The sequence below is a fragment of the Mirounga leonina genome, unplaced genomic scaffold (genome assembly GCF_011800145.1).
Source record: "Mirounga leonina isolate KUSES-001 unplaced genomic scaffold, KU_Mleo_1.0 Mir_91, whole genome shotgun sequence".
Taxonomy (NCBI): domain Eukaryota; kingdom Metazoa; phylum Chordata; class Mammalia; order Carnivora; family Phocidae; genus Mirounga; species Mirounga leonina.
In genome coordinates this window covers 17,531,456-17,553,043 of record NW_023270839.1, presented here as the reverse complement: position 1 = coordinate 17,553,043, position 21,588 = coordinate 17,531,456, and the positions used below count along the sequence as shown (strand labels likewise).

The window sequence follows — 21,588 nt, the reverse complement described above, 5'->3', positions numbered from 1 at the left end:
AGTGGCGCTGGCTCTGGTGTGCACACTGTTAGAAACCAGTAAAACTTGCTTTATCATGTAACAGGGTGTAGTGATTTTGGAGTTCTATGCGAAAGAGTTGCTGTCTTCCAAATTATTTAATGTACAAGAAGAACATCAGGACTTTTTAAAAACAGGGTTGGGGGGTGGTGTGAAGATATAGAAAAGGGAAAGTAGTGTGTTACGAGTATTAAAAAGAAAGCCACCGAGAGCGCCTGGGTGGCTCAGTTGGTTAAGCGACTGCCTTTGGCTCCTGTCATGATCCTGGAGTCGCGGGATCGAGTCCCACGTCGGGCTTCCTGCTAAGCAGGGAGTCTGCCTCTCTCTCTGACCCTCCCCCCTCTCATGCTCTCTACCTCATTCTCTCTCTCAAATAAATAAATAAAATTAAAAAAAGAAAGAAAGAAAGCCACCGAGCCATAGTGGAGCCACTTAAGGCTCGGAATCAGTAAACCAAGACTTAACTACCTAACTGTAGTTTTCACCGCCCCAGGAATGTAACCTCTAACCACTCGACATGGGAATTTCCTATCAGCACTGGGAAATTTATAGTACCCCCTTGTGTTCCCCTTAGGATAGACCTTACCTGAAACAATCCTTTGCCTATTTCCTTTTTCTATTCTTTTGCTACGTTTAAAAACCTTTCCTTTTCTGCACCTCGATGGAGCTCCTTTCTATTTGCTAGATGGGATGCTGCCGGAGTCATGAACTGTTTAATAAAGCCAATTAGATCTTTTAAAATGGACTCAGTTGAATTTTCTGTTTTTTAACCGGGAAAGAGGAGAGCCGATAAAATTAAGTCTCTAGCCCCCTTCGCTATTTTCCTCCTCCTTCGCATTGGCCCACCATTTCATTTCAGGTGTTAAGTGCCCTGGGTCCGGGGATGAAGTGCTGCATGAAATGAAAATGAAAATGGTACCACCAATATCACCCACAGCAAGGCTGTTAGGAGTGCCTAAAAAGGAAGCCATAGGCCCAAGGTGGAGTCACTTGCCCCCAGGACAGCAAATCAAAACTTATTTGCAGTTTCAGTTTCTCCCAGAGTAGAATTTTAAACCAATCAATTTGGAATTTTCTGGTCAGCACCAATTAGGTAATCTGTCACATGGGTCCTCTCATTCCCCCCCACCCCCACCAAATAAGTAATCCATACCTTCCCCCCTAAAGAAAGATGACCTTGCCTGGAACAAACTTTTCTTTCGCTAGTGACTTCCTTGCCCCATCTTCCTTCCTACAAAAACCTTATATTTCCAACAACTCCTTGCAGCTCCCCTCTACTTGCTAGGTGGGATGCTGCCTGATTCATGAATTGATTTAATAAAGCCAATTAGATCTTCAGGTTTACTCTGTTGAATTTTGTTTTTTAATGAGGAATAAAGGAGATAGCATACTTGGTGACAATGATTTCTGTTTCTTCTTAACAGCAACCCATTAGTCCAAGGTCTGAAACACAGCTAAGACAAAAGCCAGGCTTTGTGAGCTTGTCCAGACTGAAATGCTGTCACCCCACATATGATGAGTCTCCCCTAAGTGGAGAACAGGTTTCCCCTCCAAACCCCAAATAAAGGTTCTCCTTCTAGACCCCAAGCAGGGTCTTGGCCCCTACCTCACCCTGTTTTCGAGGGCCACAGCTCAACCAAAGGGGTAGAATGTCTCTCCCCAAGACTTCAGGCCACCAACACAGTGAGAGCCAAGATCCCAAACTCCAAGGAGGTAGTTAATAGTGTCCTCAGCTACTTTGAAAGTCAAAACAAAGACTGAAAACAGATTTGCCCACAGGCAAGTCATTGGTGACCTTAGTAAAAATTATTTTGGTAGAGTAATGAGAAAAAAGGCCAGATTAGCCATAGGTAAGATAAAATCATTTGAAAATATTTTGAATGGAAACATAATGCAAATATGACAAAGGAAAACCAGTGGGATGCAGCTATCTAGCCCTTAGAGATGTTAAAATGAAACAATAGATCCTGAATGGAGTCACTTTTTTTTTTTTTAAAGATATTATTTATTTGACAGAGACACAGTGAGAGAGGGAACACAAGCAAGGGGAGAGGGAGAGGGAGAAGCAGGCTTCCCACAGAGCAGCGAGCCCTTTGTGGGGCTTGATGCAGGGCTTGATGTGGGGCTCGATGTGGGGCCTGATCCCAGGACTCTGGGACAATGATCTGAGCCGAAGGCAGATGCTTAACGACTGAGCCACCCAGGCGCCCCCTAAATGGAGTCACTTTTGCTAAGCCCCTTAATAGAGGGAAATTTATAGTTTTAAGGCATATACTGGCAAAAAGAAAAACTAAAATGAAATTATTCCTATTTTAAGAAAGCAGAAAAAGAACAGTAAATTAAAATCCCAAATATAGAGGGAAATGAATATGAATAGAAATTATGAACTAGAGAAGTACAATAGAGAAAAATCAACATAAAATTGATAAGCCACTAACAAGATTGATCAAAAAAAAAAAAAGAAATTGCAAACTGCTCATACCAAGAATGAAAAAGAAGTCAGCCTTCAGGTCCTATAGATAGAAAAAAGACGGGGGAATTTTGAGCAATTTATGCCAATACATTTTACACTGATGAGATGGGCAAATCCATTTATATAAAGTTCAAGAAAAGACAATACCCATAGATGGTGATTTTCTGTCAGAATGGAGGGGGGCAGTACTTTACTGACATGTACATTTAAGGTTAGTATACTTCGTGACGCCTCAATACATTTTCTTCAAAAAGTAAAATATACATAACAATTTGCCATTTTAACTATATTTAAGCGTACAATTCGGTGGCTTAAGTATATGCACAGTGCTATGCCGTTATCATCACCACTATCCATTTTCAGAATTTTGTCATCATGCCAAACAAACTGTGTACCCATCAAACCGTAATTCCCCTGCCCTTGCCCCTCCCAGCCCCTGGTAACCTCTATTCTACATTCTGTCTCTGTGAAGGAGAGTACCTCAGGTACTCAGGTACTTTAGGTATCTCATAGGACTGTTTTTGTCTTTAAGCCAGATTGAAAGCGGAAGAGGACAGACAGTGCAAACTCAGAAATTTGACTGTGGGAGCGCCTGGCTGGCTCAGTCAGTGGAGCATGTGACCTTGATCTGGGCAGTGTGAGTTTGAGCCCCACGTTGGGTGTAGAGATTACTTAAAAATAAAATCTTAGGGCGCCTGGGTGGCTCAGTTGGCTAAGCGACTGCCTTCAGCTCAGGTCATGATCCTGGAGTCCCGGGGTCGAGTCCCGCATTGGGCTCCCTGCTCAGCAGGGAGTCTGCTTCTCCCTCTGACCCTCCCCTCTCATGTGCTCTCTCTCATTCTCTCTCAAATAAATAAATAAAATCTTAAAAATAAATAAATAAATAAATAAAATCTTAAAAAACGACAACAACAAAAGAGGGGCGCCCGGGTGGCTCAGTTGGTTAAGCATCTGACTCTTGATTTTCACTCAGGTCATGATCTCAGGGTCGTGGGATTGTGCCCTGCCTCGGGCTCCGAGGGGAGGGGAGTCTGCTGGAGATTCTCACTCTCCCTCTGCCCCCCTAGCCCCCCTCAAATAAATCTTTAAAAAAGTAATCTTTTGAGCTTTTATAAGACATAAAAAAGGATAACACCATAAAAACTGTTCATTCTTGGGGTGCCTGGGTGGCTCAGCCAGTTAAGCAACTGCCTTCAGATCAGGTCGTGATCCTGGGGTCCTGGTATGGAACCCCAAGTTGGCTCCCTGCTCAATGGGGAGTTTGTTTCTCCCTCTTGCTCTGACCGTCCCCCCTTCCCCTGCCCGTGCTCTCATGCTCTGTCTCTCTAATGAATAAATAAAAAATCTTTAGGGCGCCTGGGTGGCTCAACTGGTTAAGCGACTGCCTTCGGCGCAGGCCATGATCCCGGAGTCCTGGGATCAAGCCCCACATTGGGCTCTTGGCTCAGTGGGGAGCCTGTTTCTCCCTCTGACCCTCTCCCCTCTCATGCTGTTTCTCTCTCGCTCGCTCTCTAATAAATAAAATCTTTAAAAAACAAACAAACCTGTTCATTTTCCGGAGCACTGTCTTCCTTGTGAAGAGCATGTTTCCCCAGACAGCTGTCCTAACTTGGGCCCTAATAAAACTCCTTACTTTTTTTAGCGGAGACGGTGTGAGGTGGTGGAGGCACAGATGGGGAAGGAGAGGGACAAGCAGATTACGCTGAGCACGCAGCCCAAGGCAAAACTTGATCCCACAACCCTGAGATCATGACCTTAGCTGGCAGCTTAACCTGCTGAGCCACCCAGGTGCCCCCCCTTACTTTTAGCGATTCTAAAAAGTTTGTTCATTTTGTGTGGACAATTCCACTAGCGAATAATTGTAGTTATTTAAAAATGAAATAAAAATATTTTTTCAAATACCTACTAAGTTGTTAGATCTGATCACTTAAAATAGAACTACTGATACTTCTTTGGGTGTCATAAATATTACTAGGACATTAACTAGGGGCATCTTGAACTGAGAATTTGGAAACCTCTGGCCTAGATGATAAAAATCCACACTTCTTAGCCTGGCATTCAAGGATCAAGACTCCTTTTTTTTTTTTTTTTTAAAGATTTTATTTATTTGACAGAGAGAGAGACAGCTAGAGAGGGAACACAAGCAGGGGGAGTGGGGGAGAGAGAAGCAGGCTTCCCACTGAGCAGGGAGCCCGATGCAGGGCTCGATCCCAGCACCCTGGGATCATGACCCGAGCCGAAGGCAGACGCTTAACGACTGAGCCACCCAGGCGCCCCAAAGGATCAAGACTTCTACTAACACCAAGTACCTCCTGCCCCATTCTTCCCTGGCTCAAATCTTTCTCCAATATTTGCTTGTTGTTTGATCTTGGGTAAATCAACCTAACTAACATCTCTGAGCGTTATTTCCACAGCTGTAAAAAGAGGTAATAGTGCTTACCTTGAGATGGTAATGAGGATTACCTGAGAAGTGCAGCAAGGAGTTATGTGTATCTGGCAGAGTATAAGTGCTCAATTAAGTGTCAGACATAATCCCCTCACCTTGAATCTCTGAACAAGCCCAGTTCCCCAACTCACTTCCCCAAGACTCATCTCAGCTCTCTATTCTTTCCTTCAGCAGTTCATGATTTTATTTTCCCCCTGGAGCTTCCAGTGGCACCCCCGCCTTCTTGGGTTTATCATTTGCTAGAGCAGTTCACAGACTCAGAGAAACCTTTTATTTACTAGGTGATCAGTTTACCACACAGGCTGTAACTCGGGAAGAGCCCGGCGGAAGAGATGCAGAGGGCAAGGTGTGGGGAAAGGACGTGGGGCTACCATGACCTGAGCTTGCTCCTCTCCCCAAACCTCCACGGGCTCACCGCCCTGCAAGGTCCTCCACTTTCCAGCTAGCCTCTCCAACCGTTACTCTTCCTTCAGTCTCCGGTCTACGTCCTTCATCAAGCCCTCCGCAACCAAAGTAGCCCATAGTGAACTACTAGAGCGCACAGCTATGCCGCACAGCCCACAATTAGTAAGGTGTTGCTGTTGGCGATTTCACTTATATGTCACCTGCACGTGTAAGTTTTACCGAAGAGATTGCAAGCATCTTTGAGGTTAAGAATGCCATGCTACATTAAAGCTTCCTAGAGCATCTGGCGAAGTGGAGGGCACAGGTCACTATTTGCTGAGTTTCTCTAACATGGGTTCGTCCAGCCTCCAGAACAGATGAAGCGCCCACACCTCCACACGTACAAAAGGCAGATGGAGCAACAGAGGTTGGAGGAATCAAGAGAAAAGGCAGAGGGGCACCAGTGCCGGCTGGTGCTACAGAGAACCGTGAGGGGAAGGCCCCTCGGGAGCCCAGGCCACCAGCCACCAGGGTTTCGGCACTGGGCGAGAGGAGTCACAGGCATTGAGAGTTACATTCCCAGGTGTTAACTAGGGAGGCCTGACAAGGAGGTGAGGATCCCACAGCTGAGTTCTCCCCCTCTCCTGCCAAGAAGGAAGTAGAACTTTTTTGGGGGGGGGGGGCAGAAATGCCAATTACAAATTCATTTGGGTAAATAATCTTTTAAAGTATAAACATGCTGAAAATGGGTAGAAGAAAATATTCAGCTCTTCTCACGGGTGAGAGTTATGTAACTGGGTTTACCCCCTCCTAATTTTTGGGACATAACCAACTGTGTGAATATCTGTGTGGAAGGCAAAGAAACAGCCCTGAAAGTTAGGGTGGGGGTGTTCCTTGGCCTGACTGGGTGGTATCAAGAGGGGAGGGGGGAGGTTGGTGAAGAAATTGGGAGATGCAGAAAAACATGGAAGAGAGCCAGAGCCAAAGCCTGCCTAGATCAACTAAGAAATGAAATAGAGCTGTGCCTTTGGTAAACCCGGGGGGAAGCCTACCACTGACCTCGGCTACCTAGGGAGCCACGGGGCCAGGCCTAGGATTGGCTGTGCAAAGAGCAGTAGATAAGCAGGCTCAGGAATACAGGCAGGGCACAGGCAGCCAGTGATACACAGCTGGGGGATGGAGTCAGGCACCCACCGCCACAAACAGGGGACACCCTCAGAAGACCAGCTACCGCTCCTGGAACACAGCAGGGCTAGCCACAGAGCACTGAAGTGGAAGACAAATATTCTGGGTTACATTGGAGTCTTGAACTTGTTCACTGAATTAGGTCAAGAGTATTCGGTGGACGTACTTCAGTTAAAAGGTTTCTTTTCATTTCTCAGTGTTATAGCCTGGATAGTCACAGAAATATTTATTTTAAAAGTAGCACTTAGTAAAAAATAAAAGAAGTGATTTAGACTAAAAGCTCCAAGGTGTATTATTTCAGGTAGGTGTTATTGCTATCTATACCCTCACCCCATTTATTAAGCCATTTCAATAACTTCACGTTCATTAACTTACAGTGAGGTCTAGAGCCCAACCAGGATGAGAGGAATGTGTTCCAAGTTAGAAGGGGATAGGATCACTTCCCACTGATGTCTCCCATGGAACCTCTGCACTCCAAATGCATAATTAAGGTTTTCTTCCTACACATCTGAATGTGACCTTTGGGATCCTCTGGCTGTGGCTGGTTTGGTCTCCTGATTCTAATGGCCTGCTGCTTTGTTGCCTAGCAGGTCGATCAAGCTTTTGCACCTCCCCCCCTTGTCGGCCTCGATTATGTGTGTGTGAGGTTCGGGGGAACCCACCAGTCTGAGGGTGGCATTCGCTTGCCTGAAGGAGGAAGCGCCATTCTAGCATAGACTGTCCTTAATCCTACTGCAGCAAATGTCTCCATTCTGGGGATGGTGAGTCCTAGAAGGTCTTGGCCAAGAAGTAGATGTCCTGAGTGGCTTCCCCTGTGGGAGCCATCTGGTTACTTGCTTTTTATCACATTTCTAATAGCTGCTCCATTTCCTCCAGGGCTGCTGTAAAATCATTTACTTGACTGTTACATAAAGTCTGCTGTTCTAGGAACCGGGCCCTCTCTTCTTCTTTCATCTTCAACTTGACTTTTAAGGCCTGCGTGGAAAGACATTCAAAAAGAAAGAAATGAACACGTACAAAACTTTGATTCACATGAAAGGCAATACCATCTCAGGACATTATGCTTCTCTTCCCTTGAGGAAGACCACTGGAATACTGACACGTGATATTTTATCTTAGATCCGTGTATCTGTGCTGGTTTTAGGAATGGTTTCTCTCTACTACAGACTCTTATCTCTAAACTGGAGCCTTGAAATCCTCTAGGATTCAGTGTACTGTCCCCTGATTCTTCCAAGCAATCCAAAGCAGTCCAGACTCAAGAATCCGGGTTTCTTATTACAGTTTCCTCGAGATATCAAGTTTCCAAAGCATAGCTGTCACACCTCTTACATTGAACAACCTAGTGTTTTGCACATTGCCTCAAACCCTGTAGATGTGAACACTTCTGAGTCTTTGGAATAGAACATCAGTTGAAAAAAAATGGTGAAATCAAGCGGTCTTGCAATTTAGTGAATAGTAATGCATCAATGTTGGTTTTTTAATTTTGACAAATATACTATGATAATCTATGATGTTCATATTAAGGGCACTAAATTCCCTGTATTTATCTTTGCAACTTTCCTATAAATCTATTATTACAAAGCAGTTTATTAAAAAGAAATAAATTGATAAATAAGAAAGAGTCCTCCAGAGCCCCACCCACTGTGGCAGGAAATGGTAATCCTGCTGCATGGTGCCTGCCTCTCACCTGTAACTCCTCCATCTGCTTTTTGGCCGTTTCGTTAAAGAACTTCAGCTCATCTTGCAAAGTTTCTAACAGCAACTAAGAGGAAAGTACAATGTAGTAACAAATCTTCACTGATATGTGAAAACTTTCTTCATATAAACTAATCTCTTCATATAAAATGAAAGTTGATTAGTTGATTGCTAACAACCCTTCCGTTCATTCAGGCATTTACTGAGCATCCCCCATGGGCCAGGCCCTCTCCTGGGCACCCCTGGAGGAACACAGTCCACAGGATGGATAGATCACCCCACTTCCATGTGCTCTACATTACACTGGCAATGTGGACAAAACAGAGTAGCCATCAGAGGTGACTACTAGCCTGGGGGTGGAGGAAGGCTTCCACAGCTAGCATTCTAGGATTCTAAGATGACAACTTCCGGGGAAGAGGGTATAGAAGCTCAAAGACTTAATCCCAAACAACTACCTTCCTACTTTGGGGAGGGAACCAAAGAGAAGCCAAATTTAATTCAGGCTGGACCTTTCTTTCATACAGTTCTCGGTAAACAGACAAGGGGAGAAATATGGTCAAGCGGAGAATAGAGAAACCAGAAAGTTCTCTATACAGGTCCATTGTAACATGTGCCTTAAAGTAGCATATTTTCAACTCCGACTCACTCACATCTGTAAGCACAAAGTTGCCTTCCAAGTAAAATATGCTATTTTGAGTACACATCCACTGTTCTCTTCCACTATCATGGAAAACAAAGGCGGCTTCCTGGGGTTTGCTGAGCACTTGGCCCTCACCCACTCACACCCATGCCCTCACCATAGAGTCCGTGTGATCTGTGGCGGATTCCCGCTGTGATGCCAGGGTCTCACTGCCTAAAACTGACACAAATGACAAAGTCAGCCTTGCTTAGGGAACTGCACCTAAAACAAAAACTAAAAACCCCTCCACAGACAGGAATATTCATGAGGGAAACTTCTCGAAGAGCCTGGTCCCTGAGTTTCTCCTGAGTTTTCACCTTGGCAGGGCCACCCACACCTAGCCTCAGAGCTTTATTTTACCTCCCTCCTCTCTAGCTTTAGATATGGTTAAAAGTTCATTCTGCTTTCTCTTCAGCTTAGCAGAAAATTTGTCCAAAGGAAATGTATCGGTTGGATTTTTTTGTTTTGTTTATAATACAAAAAATTATTTTTGTTTTTATTTTTTTTTAAAGATTAATTTATTTATTTGAGAGAGCGAGAATGAGAGAGAGAGTACATGAGAGGGGGGAGGGTTAGAGGGAGAAGCAGACTCCCTGCCGAGCAGGGAGCCTGATGCGGGACTCGATCCCGGGACTCCAGGATCATGACCTGAGCCGAAGGCAGTCGCTTAACCAACTGAGCCACCCAGGTGCCCCCAAAAATTATTTTTATTTGAAAAAAAATTTTTTAAAGATTGTTTATTTTTTTTTATTTATTTATTTTTTTAAAGATTTTATTTCTTTATTTGACAGAGAGACACAGCAAGAGAGGGAACATAAGCAGGGGGAATAGGAGAGGGAGAAGCAGGCTTCCTGTGGAGCAGGGAGCCCAATGTGGGGCTCGATCCCAGCACCCTGGGATCATAACCTGAGCCGAAGGCAGACGCTTAACGACTGAGCCACCCAGGTGCCCAAGATTTGTTTATTTTAGAGAGGAGAGCGAGCACGCGTGAGTGTGGAGTGAGGTGAGGGGCAGGGGGAGAGGGAGAGAGAGAGAATCTCAAGCCAACTCCCCACTGAGCGCAGAGCCTGACAGAGGACTGGATCCCATGACCGTGAGATCATGACCTGAGCCAAAATCAAGAGTCTGACGCTTAACTGACTGAACCACCCAGGTGCCCCACAAAAAACTATTTTTTAAAGCTTTTTGGGCTTAAAAGTTATTATTTTTGGTAAAAGTAGTACATGTGCATTATAAATTAAAATCATACAAAAACATATATGGTGACTATAAAGAATATATCCTAAAATGCACAGGTTAATCAGCAGCATTCAGAGTCAGTGTTCCCGAATTCAAAGAAGCCTGGGCTCCTTCACTGGGTATTCTCAGGCTCCTCAACTCAGTCTGAAGCTCTTGTACAGTCTTTGGGCAATACCTTCTTTTACTCCCCTCCTTGCTACAGACTCTGCTCTCTAGGGACAGGGTCAGAACAGAAATCACATTTAACCATTGAGATTCTGCTGATGAGCCGGGTTTAGGAGCCCTTGAAACAGTATCACCTCGGTCTTTTCCCACCTGGGAAAGTTTGTTATTTGCCTTAAAAGAAATAAAATACTTCTGGTCTATTTGCAAGGTCATAATTGTTGGTACCAAATGAATGGCATAAAAGTGTTCAGATAGGAGATAATCCTCTCTCCACAACCATCTGAAATTCTGTTGGTTAAAGTCAACACCACAAGGGAACACAGAAAAGCTCCTCCAGGGCACGTGGCTGGCTCAGTCTGTAGAGCATGTGACTCTTGATCTCGGGGTTGTGAGTTCGAGCCCCATGTTGGGTGTAGAGATTACTTAAAAATAAAAAAATCTTGAAAAAGAAAGGAAGGAAGGAAGGAAGGGAGGGAGGAAGGAAGGGAGGGAGAGAGAGAGAGAGAGAGAAAGAAAGAAAGAAAGGATCCTCCCAATCTTTATTGCTTTGCTAAGCAACCCCACACTGAATGGGCTGGCTGATGCTATGCTGGACTCTTGACACACAGTCCACAATCCCCCCCCACGAAGGGGCACGTGCACGGACTCCTCTGAAGGCAACCATGTACTGTCTCTTACCTGGGTTGAGGCCCTTGCTCTCCAAAACTGCCAAGCAGTTGTCTTGGAACTTCTCCAGCAGCTCCACCTTTTGGGTCAGGTCCTTCAGTTCTCCCTATGGAGGTGCCATGACACAGATCAGGCCCGTTCCCCTGTGTGGATGTGGGGGGGGCGGGGGGTCTCTCTCGTCCCTGCTCTAATGGTACCACAAGCACAAGCCTGATGTCTTCTCTTCCTCGCCTCAGGCCCCCGGGCATTACAAGCTTCTCCTCCCCCAGGGACCATCCCTTAGGAGTCCACACATTGCCTAGTGCAGTGACGACAGAGGTCTGGCGGGTCTCCTACCTGAGTTTCAGTCAACTTCTGGTGCAGCTGCTTGTTGATGGCCTCTAAGAGCTGGTTCTTATCCTTGAGCTCTTCCTCTGATTTCTGCTTACTCAGCGGTTTGTAACTGTAATGATAATTGGTGCTCAGCTGAAGAGGTGGAGGTGTTAAGAAAACGGGCTATAGAGTCATATGAACAGGGGTTCAAATCTTGGGGTCATTACATAGTGGTATATGATGCTCAGTAAGTTACATAACCTCTTTGGGGCTTTGTTTCCTCATTTCTAGAATTAGGATAATACCCACATCTCATAATATAATTATTGTGAAAAATAAAGGGAGAGAATACATGTAGAATTCTTGGCCCAGCTACTGACACATAGTAAATACTTAATAACAGCCAGTATCATCACTTCTTTTCAGTGGCCTCAGAGTCCTTCTTGAATAGTATTTTATCTTCAGAACTTTTTTTTAAGATTTTATTTATTTATTTGACAGAGAGAGAGACAGCGAGAGAGGGAACACAAGCAGGGGGAGTGGGAGAGGGAGAAGCAGGCTTCCCGCTGAGCAGGGAGCCCGATGCGGGGCTCGATCCCAGGACCCTGGGATCACGACCTGAGCCAAAGGCAGATGCTTAACGACTGAGCCACCCAGGCGCCCCAGAACTTTTTTATTTTTATTTTTATTTTTTAAGTCATCTCTACACCCAAAGTGGGTCTCGAACTTGCAGCCCCGAGATTAAGAGCTGCATGCTTGGGGCGTCTGGGTGGCTCAGTCAATTAAGTGTCTGACTCCTGATTTCCGCTCAGAGTCATGAGATCAAGCCCCATGTTGGGGTTCCACACTCAGTGGGGAGTCTGCTTGAGTCTCTCTCCCTCTCCTTGTGCCCCTCCCCAGCTTGCACACACTCTCTCTAAAATAAATAAATAAATAAATCAAAGAAAAAAAAAAAAAAAGAGTTGCATGCTCTACCAACTGGGCCAGCCAGGGCCCCTATCTTCAGAACTTCTAACACATGCCCAAATAATAGACTTGGAATTAGGACCTATTTCTATAAACTTTCCAGTTTGTATTATTTCTGTCTTCAGAAGCAAAACATCCAAGCCAGCCTCTAACAGAGAGATGGATCCTTCCCCAGGATTTCTACCACCACCATCTCGAAGTCATTAACCACACGCAGTGCCTCCTATCCTGAAGGCTCACCCTCCTATCGATGGGCTATAGCTGGGTTTGATTTCCAATCAGCAGTGGGCCTGGCATGGAGCCCAGAAAGCTCTTGTCTGGTTCTCAAGATGGGAGCATTGCAGATCCTTGCCCTGCCAGTGGTTCTCAAACCAGGCTGTGCCTCACCCCTGGAAATTCCACTCAGATTTCTGGGGTGGCACCCAGGCTGTCAGACACTAAACAAACCCACGAGTGATTCTGAGGCACAACCAGGACTGAGATCCACCACCTTAAAATGGTGGCCAACTTTCGCTTACCCTGATGCTCACCTCTTTCTGATGTTCTTCCTCATGGCAGCATCTGCAGCTTTTACCTGCCTAGAGAAGCAAAAACAAAGAAATCAGGATGTTCGCTCGTCTTATTGTGGTGATCATTTTGCACTATATACAAATAGCTAAGCATTATGTTGTACACCTGAAACTAATATAACATTGTGTGTTAATAGACCTCAGTTAAAAAAACAACAACAAAGAAATCAGAGACCGGTAGCATTGCTATTCTGTGTGTTGTGAACAAGGCAGAACAAAGAGCCTAGTTTTCTGGGGCGCCTGGGTGGCTCAGTCATTAAGCGTCTGCCTTCAGCTCAGGTCATGATCCCGGAGTCCCGGGATCGAGCACCGCATTGGGCTCCCTGCTCGGCGGGAGGCCCGCTTCTCCCTCTCCCACTCCCCCTGCTTGGGTTCCCTCTCTCGCTGTGTCTCTCTCTGTCAAATAAATAAATAAAATCTTTAAAAATATATATGTGTATTTAAAAAAAAAAGAGCCTGGTTTTCTGAGGAAAAAACCAGAGACTACATACAATGCAAACAGCTTCAGAAGCTCTGAGGGCCCGTGCACTTTTGTTTCAGCCTAGACTATTGGAAAAGGCTTATGAATAGGGAATGGGCTCCTCTCCTGACCCACCTCAGTATTCCGACAGACCTGCGGCTGCTCAAAATGGTGTGGCTACCTCATGTCAAGCTGGCTTCTGTGGGAACTGAGCACAGGGAAACACACACACACCACCCTGGGCGGGACTATGCTCAGACCAGCACCTCGGCTAACAATCAGCCCCACCCACTCTGACCACCACCTGGGGCGGTGTTTGGCCTGGTACTGCTGTTTGCACACTCGGAGCAAGTGGTGAGAGAACAAAGTACCTCTTAACCTAACCCTTGCTGGGCCTCTTCAGAACTGCTCAACACAGAATCTTGATCCTGAGCAATTTCTAGCAAGATGTTCTCATCGGCGTATTGCATGGAGCACTGGGTGTTATACGCAAACAATCATGGAACACTACATCAAAAACTAATGATGTAATGTATGGTGATTAGCATAATAAAATAAAAATTAAAAAAAAAAGATGTTCTCATCGGATACCAATGATCGGACTCACCTATTCTCTCGTCTCGGTTTGGTGATTTTTGTAACATCATTCTCTGAACCTCCTGAATGAAGTCTGGAAACATCCGCTTCTTTGGACTTAACGGGTAATAGGCTCTTAGAAGTGGCTCGAGTTTGTGTGTCTGCAAAGGAAGACAAGCGGGTGAAACCTCAAGCATTGTGACCCAACAGCTGCAACTCTGTAACAGCTCTGTTCCAGGTTGTCAGAGCCCTGTATTTTTTTTTTTAATATTTTATTTATTTATTTATTTGACAGAGAGAGACAGTGAGAGAGGGAATACAAGAAGGGGGAGTGGGAGAGGGAGAAGCAGGCTTCCCACTGAGCAGGGAGCCCGATGCGGGGTTTTATCCCAGGACCCTGGGATCATGACCTGAGCCGAAGGCAGACGCTTAACGACTGAGCCACCCAGGCGTCCCCAGAGCCCTGTATTTTCATTCTGGACCATCTCAATTTGCAAAGATTAATTCAGAAGAATCCGACTTCTAGACTAATTGGGGATGGAAACCAAAATCCTTTGAAGGTGACAGTGCAATGTATTTGAGGATCGCCAAAAGCCTGATGATAGGGCAAACTGAACGGCCAGAGGGTACGGGTGTGAAAGTGGATGTTGATACAAGCGAAGAGCGAAATGACAGGTAGTGTGGTGGTCCGCAGGGCAGCCCACAGTTAGAGCCTTCCTCCAGGACCAGTGGAAGCCGACCACCTTGCAAAGCTCCTCTGCCCTCTGCCCGTTCTCCCAAGGCTAAGCTCAAACTGCTGCGAGGTTCTCTTTCAACCGTTGCATAGTTGTTGTTATCTCTTTATTAATTTTTATTTATTTTTTTAAAGTAGGCTCCATGCCCTACGTGGGGCTTGAACTCACAATCCTGAGCTCAAGAGTCACATGCTTTACCAAGTGAGCCAGCCAGGTGCCCCAGGTCTCTGTCTGAAGTAAAAGGTAACCTTAGGGGAACATATGTACCTCCTCTTTCAAGTATTAGTAAGTTATACACAGTAATACATCTACCCCCAGGTGAAAAGGTGTTAATAAATTTTGATCACAAAATTAACTCTCTTCATTGACTGGAATCAGTTCTTAATCTGCACCTGCTAGAGCCTAAGGACTGCATTGTAGGAAAAATTTAGCAGCACTTAACAAAGACTGTCTTCTTGAAATGAGAGACACAAGGCACCTGGGTGGCTCAGTCAGTTAAGCCCCGAGACAGGCTCTCTGCTCAGCAGGGGGTGTGCTTCTTCCCCCCTCCCTAAATAAATAAATAAAATCTTAAAAAAAAAATGAGATTTGCTAAGGAGGGGAATTGGATGGCTGGTCAAGGAAGGGAAAGAGACTTGTTCTTCACTGCATAATGTTTTCTAACTTTGGATTCTTTTTTACATGTATATGTTATGTAGGCAAAAAACCTAGAGATAGCCTTAAAATGTTAAACTATTGAGGTTATATATGATCATAAAGCTGGGACAGGAATAGAATGCTGAGATAAAAACTTCCAACTTGGCTGGGGAGAGCCAGTCACTCTCCACCCAAGGAGAGGGCACTGCTCTCCAAGGCAAAGGCAGTGCAAGGGGCGTGCACCTCCCCCCCCAGCCCCAACTCCTAGGTCCTGCTGATGCCAGATTACCATTTAGGTGTTTTGAGGCCAGGTAAGACAAACAAAAAACCCCTTTAAGCCTTTGGAGAAAAGCCTGTTTACTTCACAGATCAATCCAGCTACTGCTCATCAACCAGCTGCACAGCGTCCCCTGGGAAGGAGTCTTAGATAGCTACTTCAAAATCTCCCACCACAGGTTCTGATTTTTGAAGCTTATTTTGTGCCCTGCTCTAGAAATTAGGCAACTTGACAACTGCAGAGCGTAGATGACTTTCAACCACAAGCCCAGTAACACGAAGCAAAATGGCAAAGCAATCAAAAATTGCTTTTAATCCTATTTCTTCTCCCAAGGTTATGGAAAACTCTGGCTGGGCCTGACCCCTCTCTCTCACTTCACCCAACAATTTATTGAGAACTTACTATATAAGAGAAACAGTGCAGAAACAAATGTGAATTAGACATAGTGTGAACTCTAGTGCCTCCCTCTAAGAATCACACTTCTCAAATGACTCTCCTCCCTTCTCCCTGACAACAAACCCGGTCCCTCCAGATATCCCAGATCTGGAAATCAAACTGGCAATTGTTTAAAAAGGGATTCCTGGGGCGCCTGGGTGGCTCAGTCTGTTAAGTGTCTGCCTTCAGCTCAGGTCATGATGATCCCAGGGTCCTGGGATACAGTCCCACATCGGGCTCCCTGCTCAATGGAGAGCCTGCTTCTCCCTCTCCCTCTGCACCTCCCCCTGCTTGTGCTCTCTCTCTCTTTCTCTCTCCCTGTCAAATAAGTAAATAAATAAAATCTAAAAGAAAGGGGGGGGATTCCTAGCTTAAGGAAATAATACTGTGAAACAATAAGCAACTTAAATCTAATTAGTGAATGCAGCATGATTAGGTTTGGGAAGAGGAATGGGGGAGGGCAGGTCTAAAATCCTACCACAGGGCCCTTGCCCCAACTCCCATCATAAACCTAGACAGCCCAGTTCTAGGCGAGGTAGCAGGTTGTCAGAGCCGATGAATTGCCCTTCCCCTGCCCGCGCCCCCCTTTCCTGGCCACTGATCTGTGCCCTCTTACTCCTCGGTCTGACCAGCCCCGCCGGTCCGTAGGGCTGTGTGGATACCTACCTGCCGGCAGGCCGCCGCTTTGCACAGCGGGGGGTTGCAGAGCGTATACTGTCTTAACCACGCTGGTCATCGTAACGAGGCGGCACGGCTGGGCCCTGGAAGGTGCAAGGTGAACGTTACCGTGACGGGTCTGGGGGCCCGTGTAGGTGGAGGGTCCCCGGAGAGCGCGACCTGGCCTGTCCCGGCCCGGGGAAGAAGTCTGGAGAAAGAAAATTCTCCATTCCCAGCCCCTCCCGCGCGCCCCCGACATCCAGCCCCGTCCCTCGCCCCGGGAGAGTCGAACCCAGGCTCCTGCAGCTCCTGCCCGCAGCCCTCGTTGCCCTGGTTCAAAGGAGGCTCCTCGGCAACTGCCGCACCAGCGACCGGGTATGCCGCCCGGCTTTCAAATGGAAACTTCCGGTGATTGGACGGGAGGGGGAGCGGTTCGCGCTCTGTAGGCGGCCATGTTGTACGGATAGCAGGGCTGTGGGCCACGCCTTTAGGGGCTGCCATGCTGTACGGCAGGTCAGAGCTGAGCCCAGTGCCTGAGCTTCTAGGCTTTGGGTGTCAGAGGCCCCAGGTATGGGCGGGGGAGGGGAGTGGTGCACTTTGCCTGCCTGAAAGGAGCTATGAGCCGCCAGCGTCGTATTTCGGGCTTGAGACACAAACGCGGTCATCGTTAGAGTCTGTCACAATCTTCTTTATTTGGTCCGTGATTGTTAGGGATTTTGCATGATGCCTGATTGGCAAGAGCGTAAGAGTATTTGGATGGGTAGGGTGGAGAGTAGCAGGTGAGGTTTAAAAAGGATCTGTGGGCGGAAATACGACCTCACCTAGGACAAACGAGGGGCTTGGACTCACAACGGAGAGATCAGGAGTCCCATCCTCTACCAACTGAACCAGCCAGGTGCCCCCACACCCAGATTTTAAGCAGAGATTCAGAGTTACTCCTAGAGAACAGGGCAGGGTTCTCAAGCACTTAAGGCACTCATTCATTTTACTTAATAAATGTTTATTGAGCACCTGCTGTGTGCCAGACCATTCTTCTAAGAGGACAGATGGGGGCGGAGCAACAAACAAAGTCTGAACTGACTTTGGCTCTGCCCTCCTGGAGTTTACAATCTAGAAAATGGAAACAAAAAAATCACACAAACTTATTAGTTACATCTCAGTTAAGTGGGAAAAAAACTCAAATACATATTTGCCAACTGTAGTAAAACTATGAAGGAAAAGCACAATGTGCTATGAGAAGAAAATTGGGGAAACAGTTGAAATTGGATAGTGAGGGAAGACATCTAAGGTGATGTTTGATTAATGAAAGATGAATGGGAGTTCGGGGAGCCTGGGTGGCTCAGTCAGTTAAGTGTCTGCCTTCGGCTAAGGTCATGATCCCAGGGTCCTGGGATGGAGCCCCACGTGGGGCTCCCTGCTCAGTGGGAAGTCTGCTTCCATTTCCCTCTGCCCCTCCCCCCTGCTTGTGCCCTCTCTCGCTCTCTCTCAAATAAATAAAATCCTTAAAAAAAAAAAAAAAGGTGAGTGGGAGTTTTTCAGATGAACAATGGGGGAGAGAGGAAAAATGCAAAGTCCCAAAACTGGTATGACTAGCTGGGAATGAAAGATGGGAGGAGAGATGGGAGGAAAGTGATACGGATAAAGCTGCAGAAGTAAGTCAAAAGGCAAGTTTTGCAGACCAGAGGTAAAGAGATTAATATTTTATCTTAAGAGTAATGGGAAGTCATTGAAATACTAGAGCAGGAGAGTGTTACTCAATTTATATTTTAAAAAGCTCATTCTGACTACTTCATGAAGGATTGAAGGGGGGTAAGGGCAAAACTAGGGTGGTAGTTGGGAGGCTACTGTAATGATTCACATGAGAGATGTTGGCTTGGCCATGAGGGTGCTGGTAGTACTGAGAGTGTAGAGGCCGCTTTTAAGCAAACAGGCTAGAGTGATGGAATGCAGAAATAGCCTACAGCAACCACCTGGCTGAATACAGATGGACCCAACAGGTGACCCACCTCAAAATCTCCATAGATCCTAACTGACCAATGGGCTACTACAACTAGGCGCAGTTACCGAAAAAGGGAAGATTCCATATGTCAACATACCTCTTCACCTTCCCTCTTTAAAAACAGCCCCCACCCACTGTCTCGTGGCAGACAGGGTTGGACTGGATGTGGGAGGAGGGCAATGGGAGAAGGAAAAAATTTTTTTAAAGATTATTTTAAGATTTTTTAAAAAATTTATTTACTTGACAGAGAGAGAGAGAGCACAAGCGAGGACAAGCAGGGTGAGTGGCAGGGCGGGGATGGGAAGAGGCAGAGGGAGAAGCAGGCTCCCTGCTGAGCAGAGAGCCCAATGTAGGGCTCCATCCCAGGACCCTGGGATCATGACCTGAGCTGAAGGCAGATGCTTAACGGACTGAGCCACCCAGGTGCCCCTAAAAGATTATTTATTTTAGAGAGAGCACAAATGAGGGGAGGGGCAGAGGGAGAGAATCTCCAAGCAGACTCCCCACTGAGCATGGAGCCCAAAGCCAAAGTGGGGCTCAATCCCACAACCCCTGAGATCATGACTCCAGCTGAAACCCAGAGTTGAATGCTGAGCCACCCAGGTGCCCCGAGAAGGCACTCTTAAGGAGAATTCCCAGGCTTGAGTAACTGTGTGGGTAGAGTCACTATTTTATGTTGCTGGGAGATTCAGAGCTTAGTTTGGAACATGTTAAACTTGAAATGCCTCTCAGACATTCAAGTGGAGCCGTCAAGTAGACAGTTTGAAATACGGGCTTTGAGACCAGAGGAGAGTCTGGGTTGCAGATCTACTCTTGAGAGTCGGTGTATGGATGTATTTAAAAAAAAAGAAAAAAAAAAAAAAAGCTGAGATACTGGATGAGATCAGCAAGGGAAGAAGTGTACAGAGTGTACAGAGAGCCACGGATAGGGATGGCAGCTTTTAGAAGTTGCAGTGATAGGGTGCCAGCCAAGAAACCTGATAAAGAGGTGCCAGAGAGGTGAGAAGACAACAAACAAAGGGCGGTGCTTTAGAAGCCGAGGAGGAGGAAGTGGTAAACTGTGGAAGGAGGGAGTGGTAAACTATTGAAAATAACTGGTAAAGAAGTCATTGGCAAATATAGCAAAAGGAATTGTGGGCGAGAGGTAGGTCTGAGTGGAAGCCACACTGGAGTGGGTTAAAGAGTACATGAGAGATGAAGAAGCAGTGATGGCGGATGCAGACATTAGGAACTTTGTGGATGGAGTAGAGCAATTGGGCAGTAACTGTGGAGGTGGGTTGTGGGGGTCAAGGCGGGGTTTTCTCAAAGATGCAGCTGCTAGTGGATACATGTGCTCAGGGGAATGAGCCAGCTGAGGGGAAGAAAAGGATACTTCAGGGGGAGAGGGGATGATCAGAGGAGCAAAGTCATACACAGACGGGGAAGGAAGACGGACTCTGGAGTAGCATTTGCAAAATCTGCTCTTTTTTTGTTCACATACCTCTACCGATAATTAAGCAAAAACAAAAGCAGTGTGCCCTCTCATCCATTTTTACCTGATGCCTACCTTTCTTCATAATTTTAAGTATTTGTAAAGGACCAACTTTCCACCTATTATATATTGTGTACCTCTTTATTCATTTCTAAAATTCTTTTCTTTTCGTGTTTCATTTTGGACAATTTCTATTGCCATGTTTTCAAGTTCACCAATCTTTTTTTCTGCAGTGTCTAAACTCTTGTTAATTCCATCCAGTGGTTTTTCATCTCAGACAGTTGTTTTCATCTCTGCAAGTTCAATTTGTGTATTTTTAAAAATATCTTCCAAGTCTCTACTTAGCTATATGAACATATGGAATACAGCTATAATAATGTCTTTGCTAATTCTCACATCGGTGTCAGTTCTGGGTTGGTGTCAATTCGTTTTCCTCCTCACTATGGTTCATATTTTTCTGCTTATTTGCATGACAGGTAATTTTTTTATTAGACCTCAGACACTGTAAATTTTGAGTTTTTGCGTGCTGGTTATTTTTGTATTCCTGTAAGTATTCTTGAGGTTTGTTCTGAGATGCAGTTATATTACTTAGAAACAGTTTGATCCCTTCAGGTTTTGCTTTTAAAATTTATTAGATGGGATGAATAACTAGGGCTAATTAAAAAAAGAAAAAAACTGGGGCTAATGTGTCTCCACTGCTAAGGCAAGACCCTTCTGAGAACTCCAACCAATGCTTCATAAATTATGAAGTTTTCCAGTCTAGCTGATGGGAACAGACACTACTCCAGTCCTCTATGAATACTGGCTACTGTTCTAATCATTTTGGATGATTCTATCCTTAGTCTCAAGTAATTTCCTCACATTTACGTGATGAGTAGTGCTCTGCTGAGGGGTGGGGGGCTCTACAGATCTCCAGAATTCTCTCTCTACGTACCTTTTTTCTCACCAGCACTCTGTTCTGAGCACTTTAGTTTGGATTGCCACAAACTCTAGTTATCTCCTCAGCTCAGGGAGCCTGCATGGCCCTGCCTGGGTTCTCCCTCCCTGCAACATGTCCTGGAAACTCTCTCAAGCAATAAGCTGAGGCAATCATAGGGCTCACCTCATTTGTTTCTTGTCTCTCAGGGATCACTGTCCTTTGTTGTCTGATGTCCACCATCTTGAAAACTGTTATTTCACAGTTTTTATGTTTAGTTGATTGTTTCAGGAAGGAGGGCAAATCTGTTCCCTGCCACTCCATCTTGTCTGAAAGGGGAAGTTGTATATGTACTCTAAATGTATTTTTGTTCAAACCATGGAGCTGCAGATTTAAATCATTCCACTTTTGGATAATGCCTACCATATATCCTATGTGCAAAGCTAGACCTCTGTACCTATCAGCCAAATCAGACTGGCTTTCTTTTTTTTAAAGATTTATTTATTTTAGAGAGAGAGAGACAGAGAGAGAGAGAGTAGGGGGAGGGGCAGAAGGAGTGGGAGAGAGGAAAAAATCTTAAGCAGACTGCCCACTGGCCATGGAGCCCTATGCGGGCCGATCCCATGACCC

At 45.8% G+C, this 21,588-nt stretch overlaps 1 protein-coding gene across 1 annotated transcript; it reads right to left on the bottom strand.

The window, feature by feature from the left end:
- Nucleotides 1-6,715: 6,715 nt before the first annotated feature.
- Nucleotides 6,716-17,073, bottom strand: KNSTRN (kinetochore localized astrin (SPAG5) binding protein). Its single transcript, XM_034994598.1, has 9 exons — nucleotides 16,865-17,073; nucleotides 16,582-16,676; nucleotides 13,865-13,994; nucleotides 12,759-12,806; nucleotides 11,287-11,392; nucleotides 10,963-11,056; nucleotides 8,999-9,060; nucleotides 8,194-8,268; nucleotides 6,716-7,481 (listed from the first exon to the last, which is right to left on the bottom strand). The coding sequence occupies exons 1-9, from the start codon at nucleotides 17,071-17,073 to the stop codon at nucleotides 7,350-7,352; spliced, it is 951 nt and encodes a 316-aa protein (XP_034850489.1). The 3' UTR covers nucleotides 6,716-7,349.
- Between the last annotated feature and the right edge of the window lie 4,515 nt (nucleotides 17,074-21,588).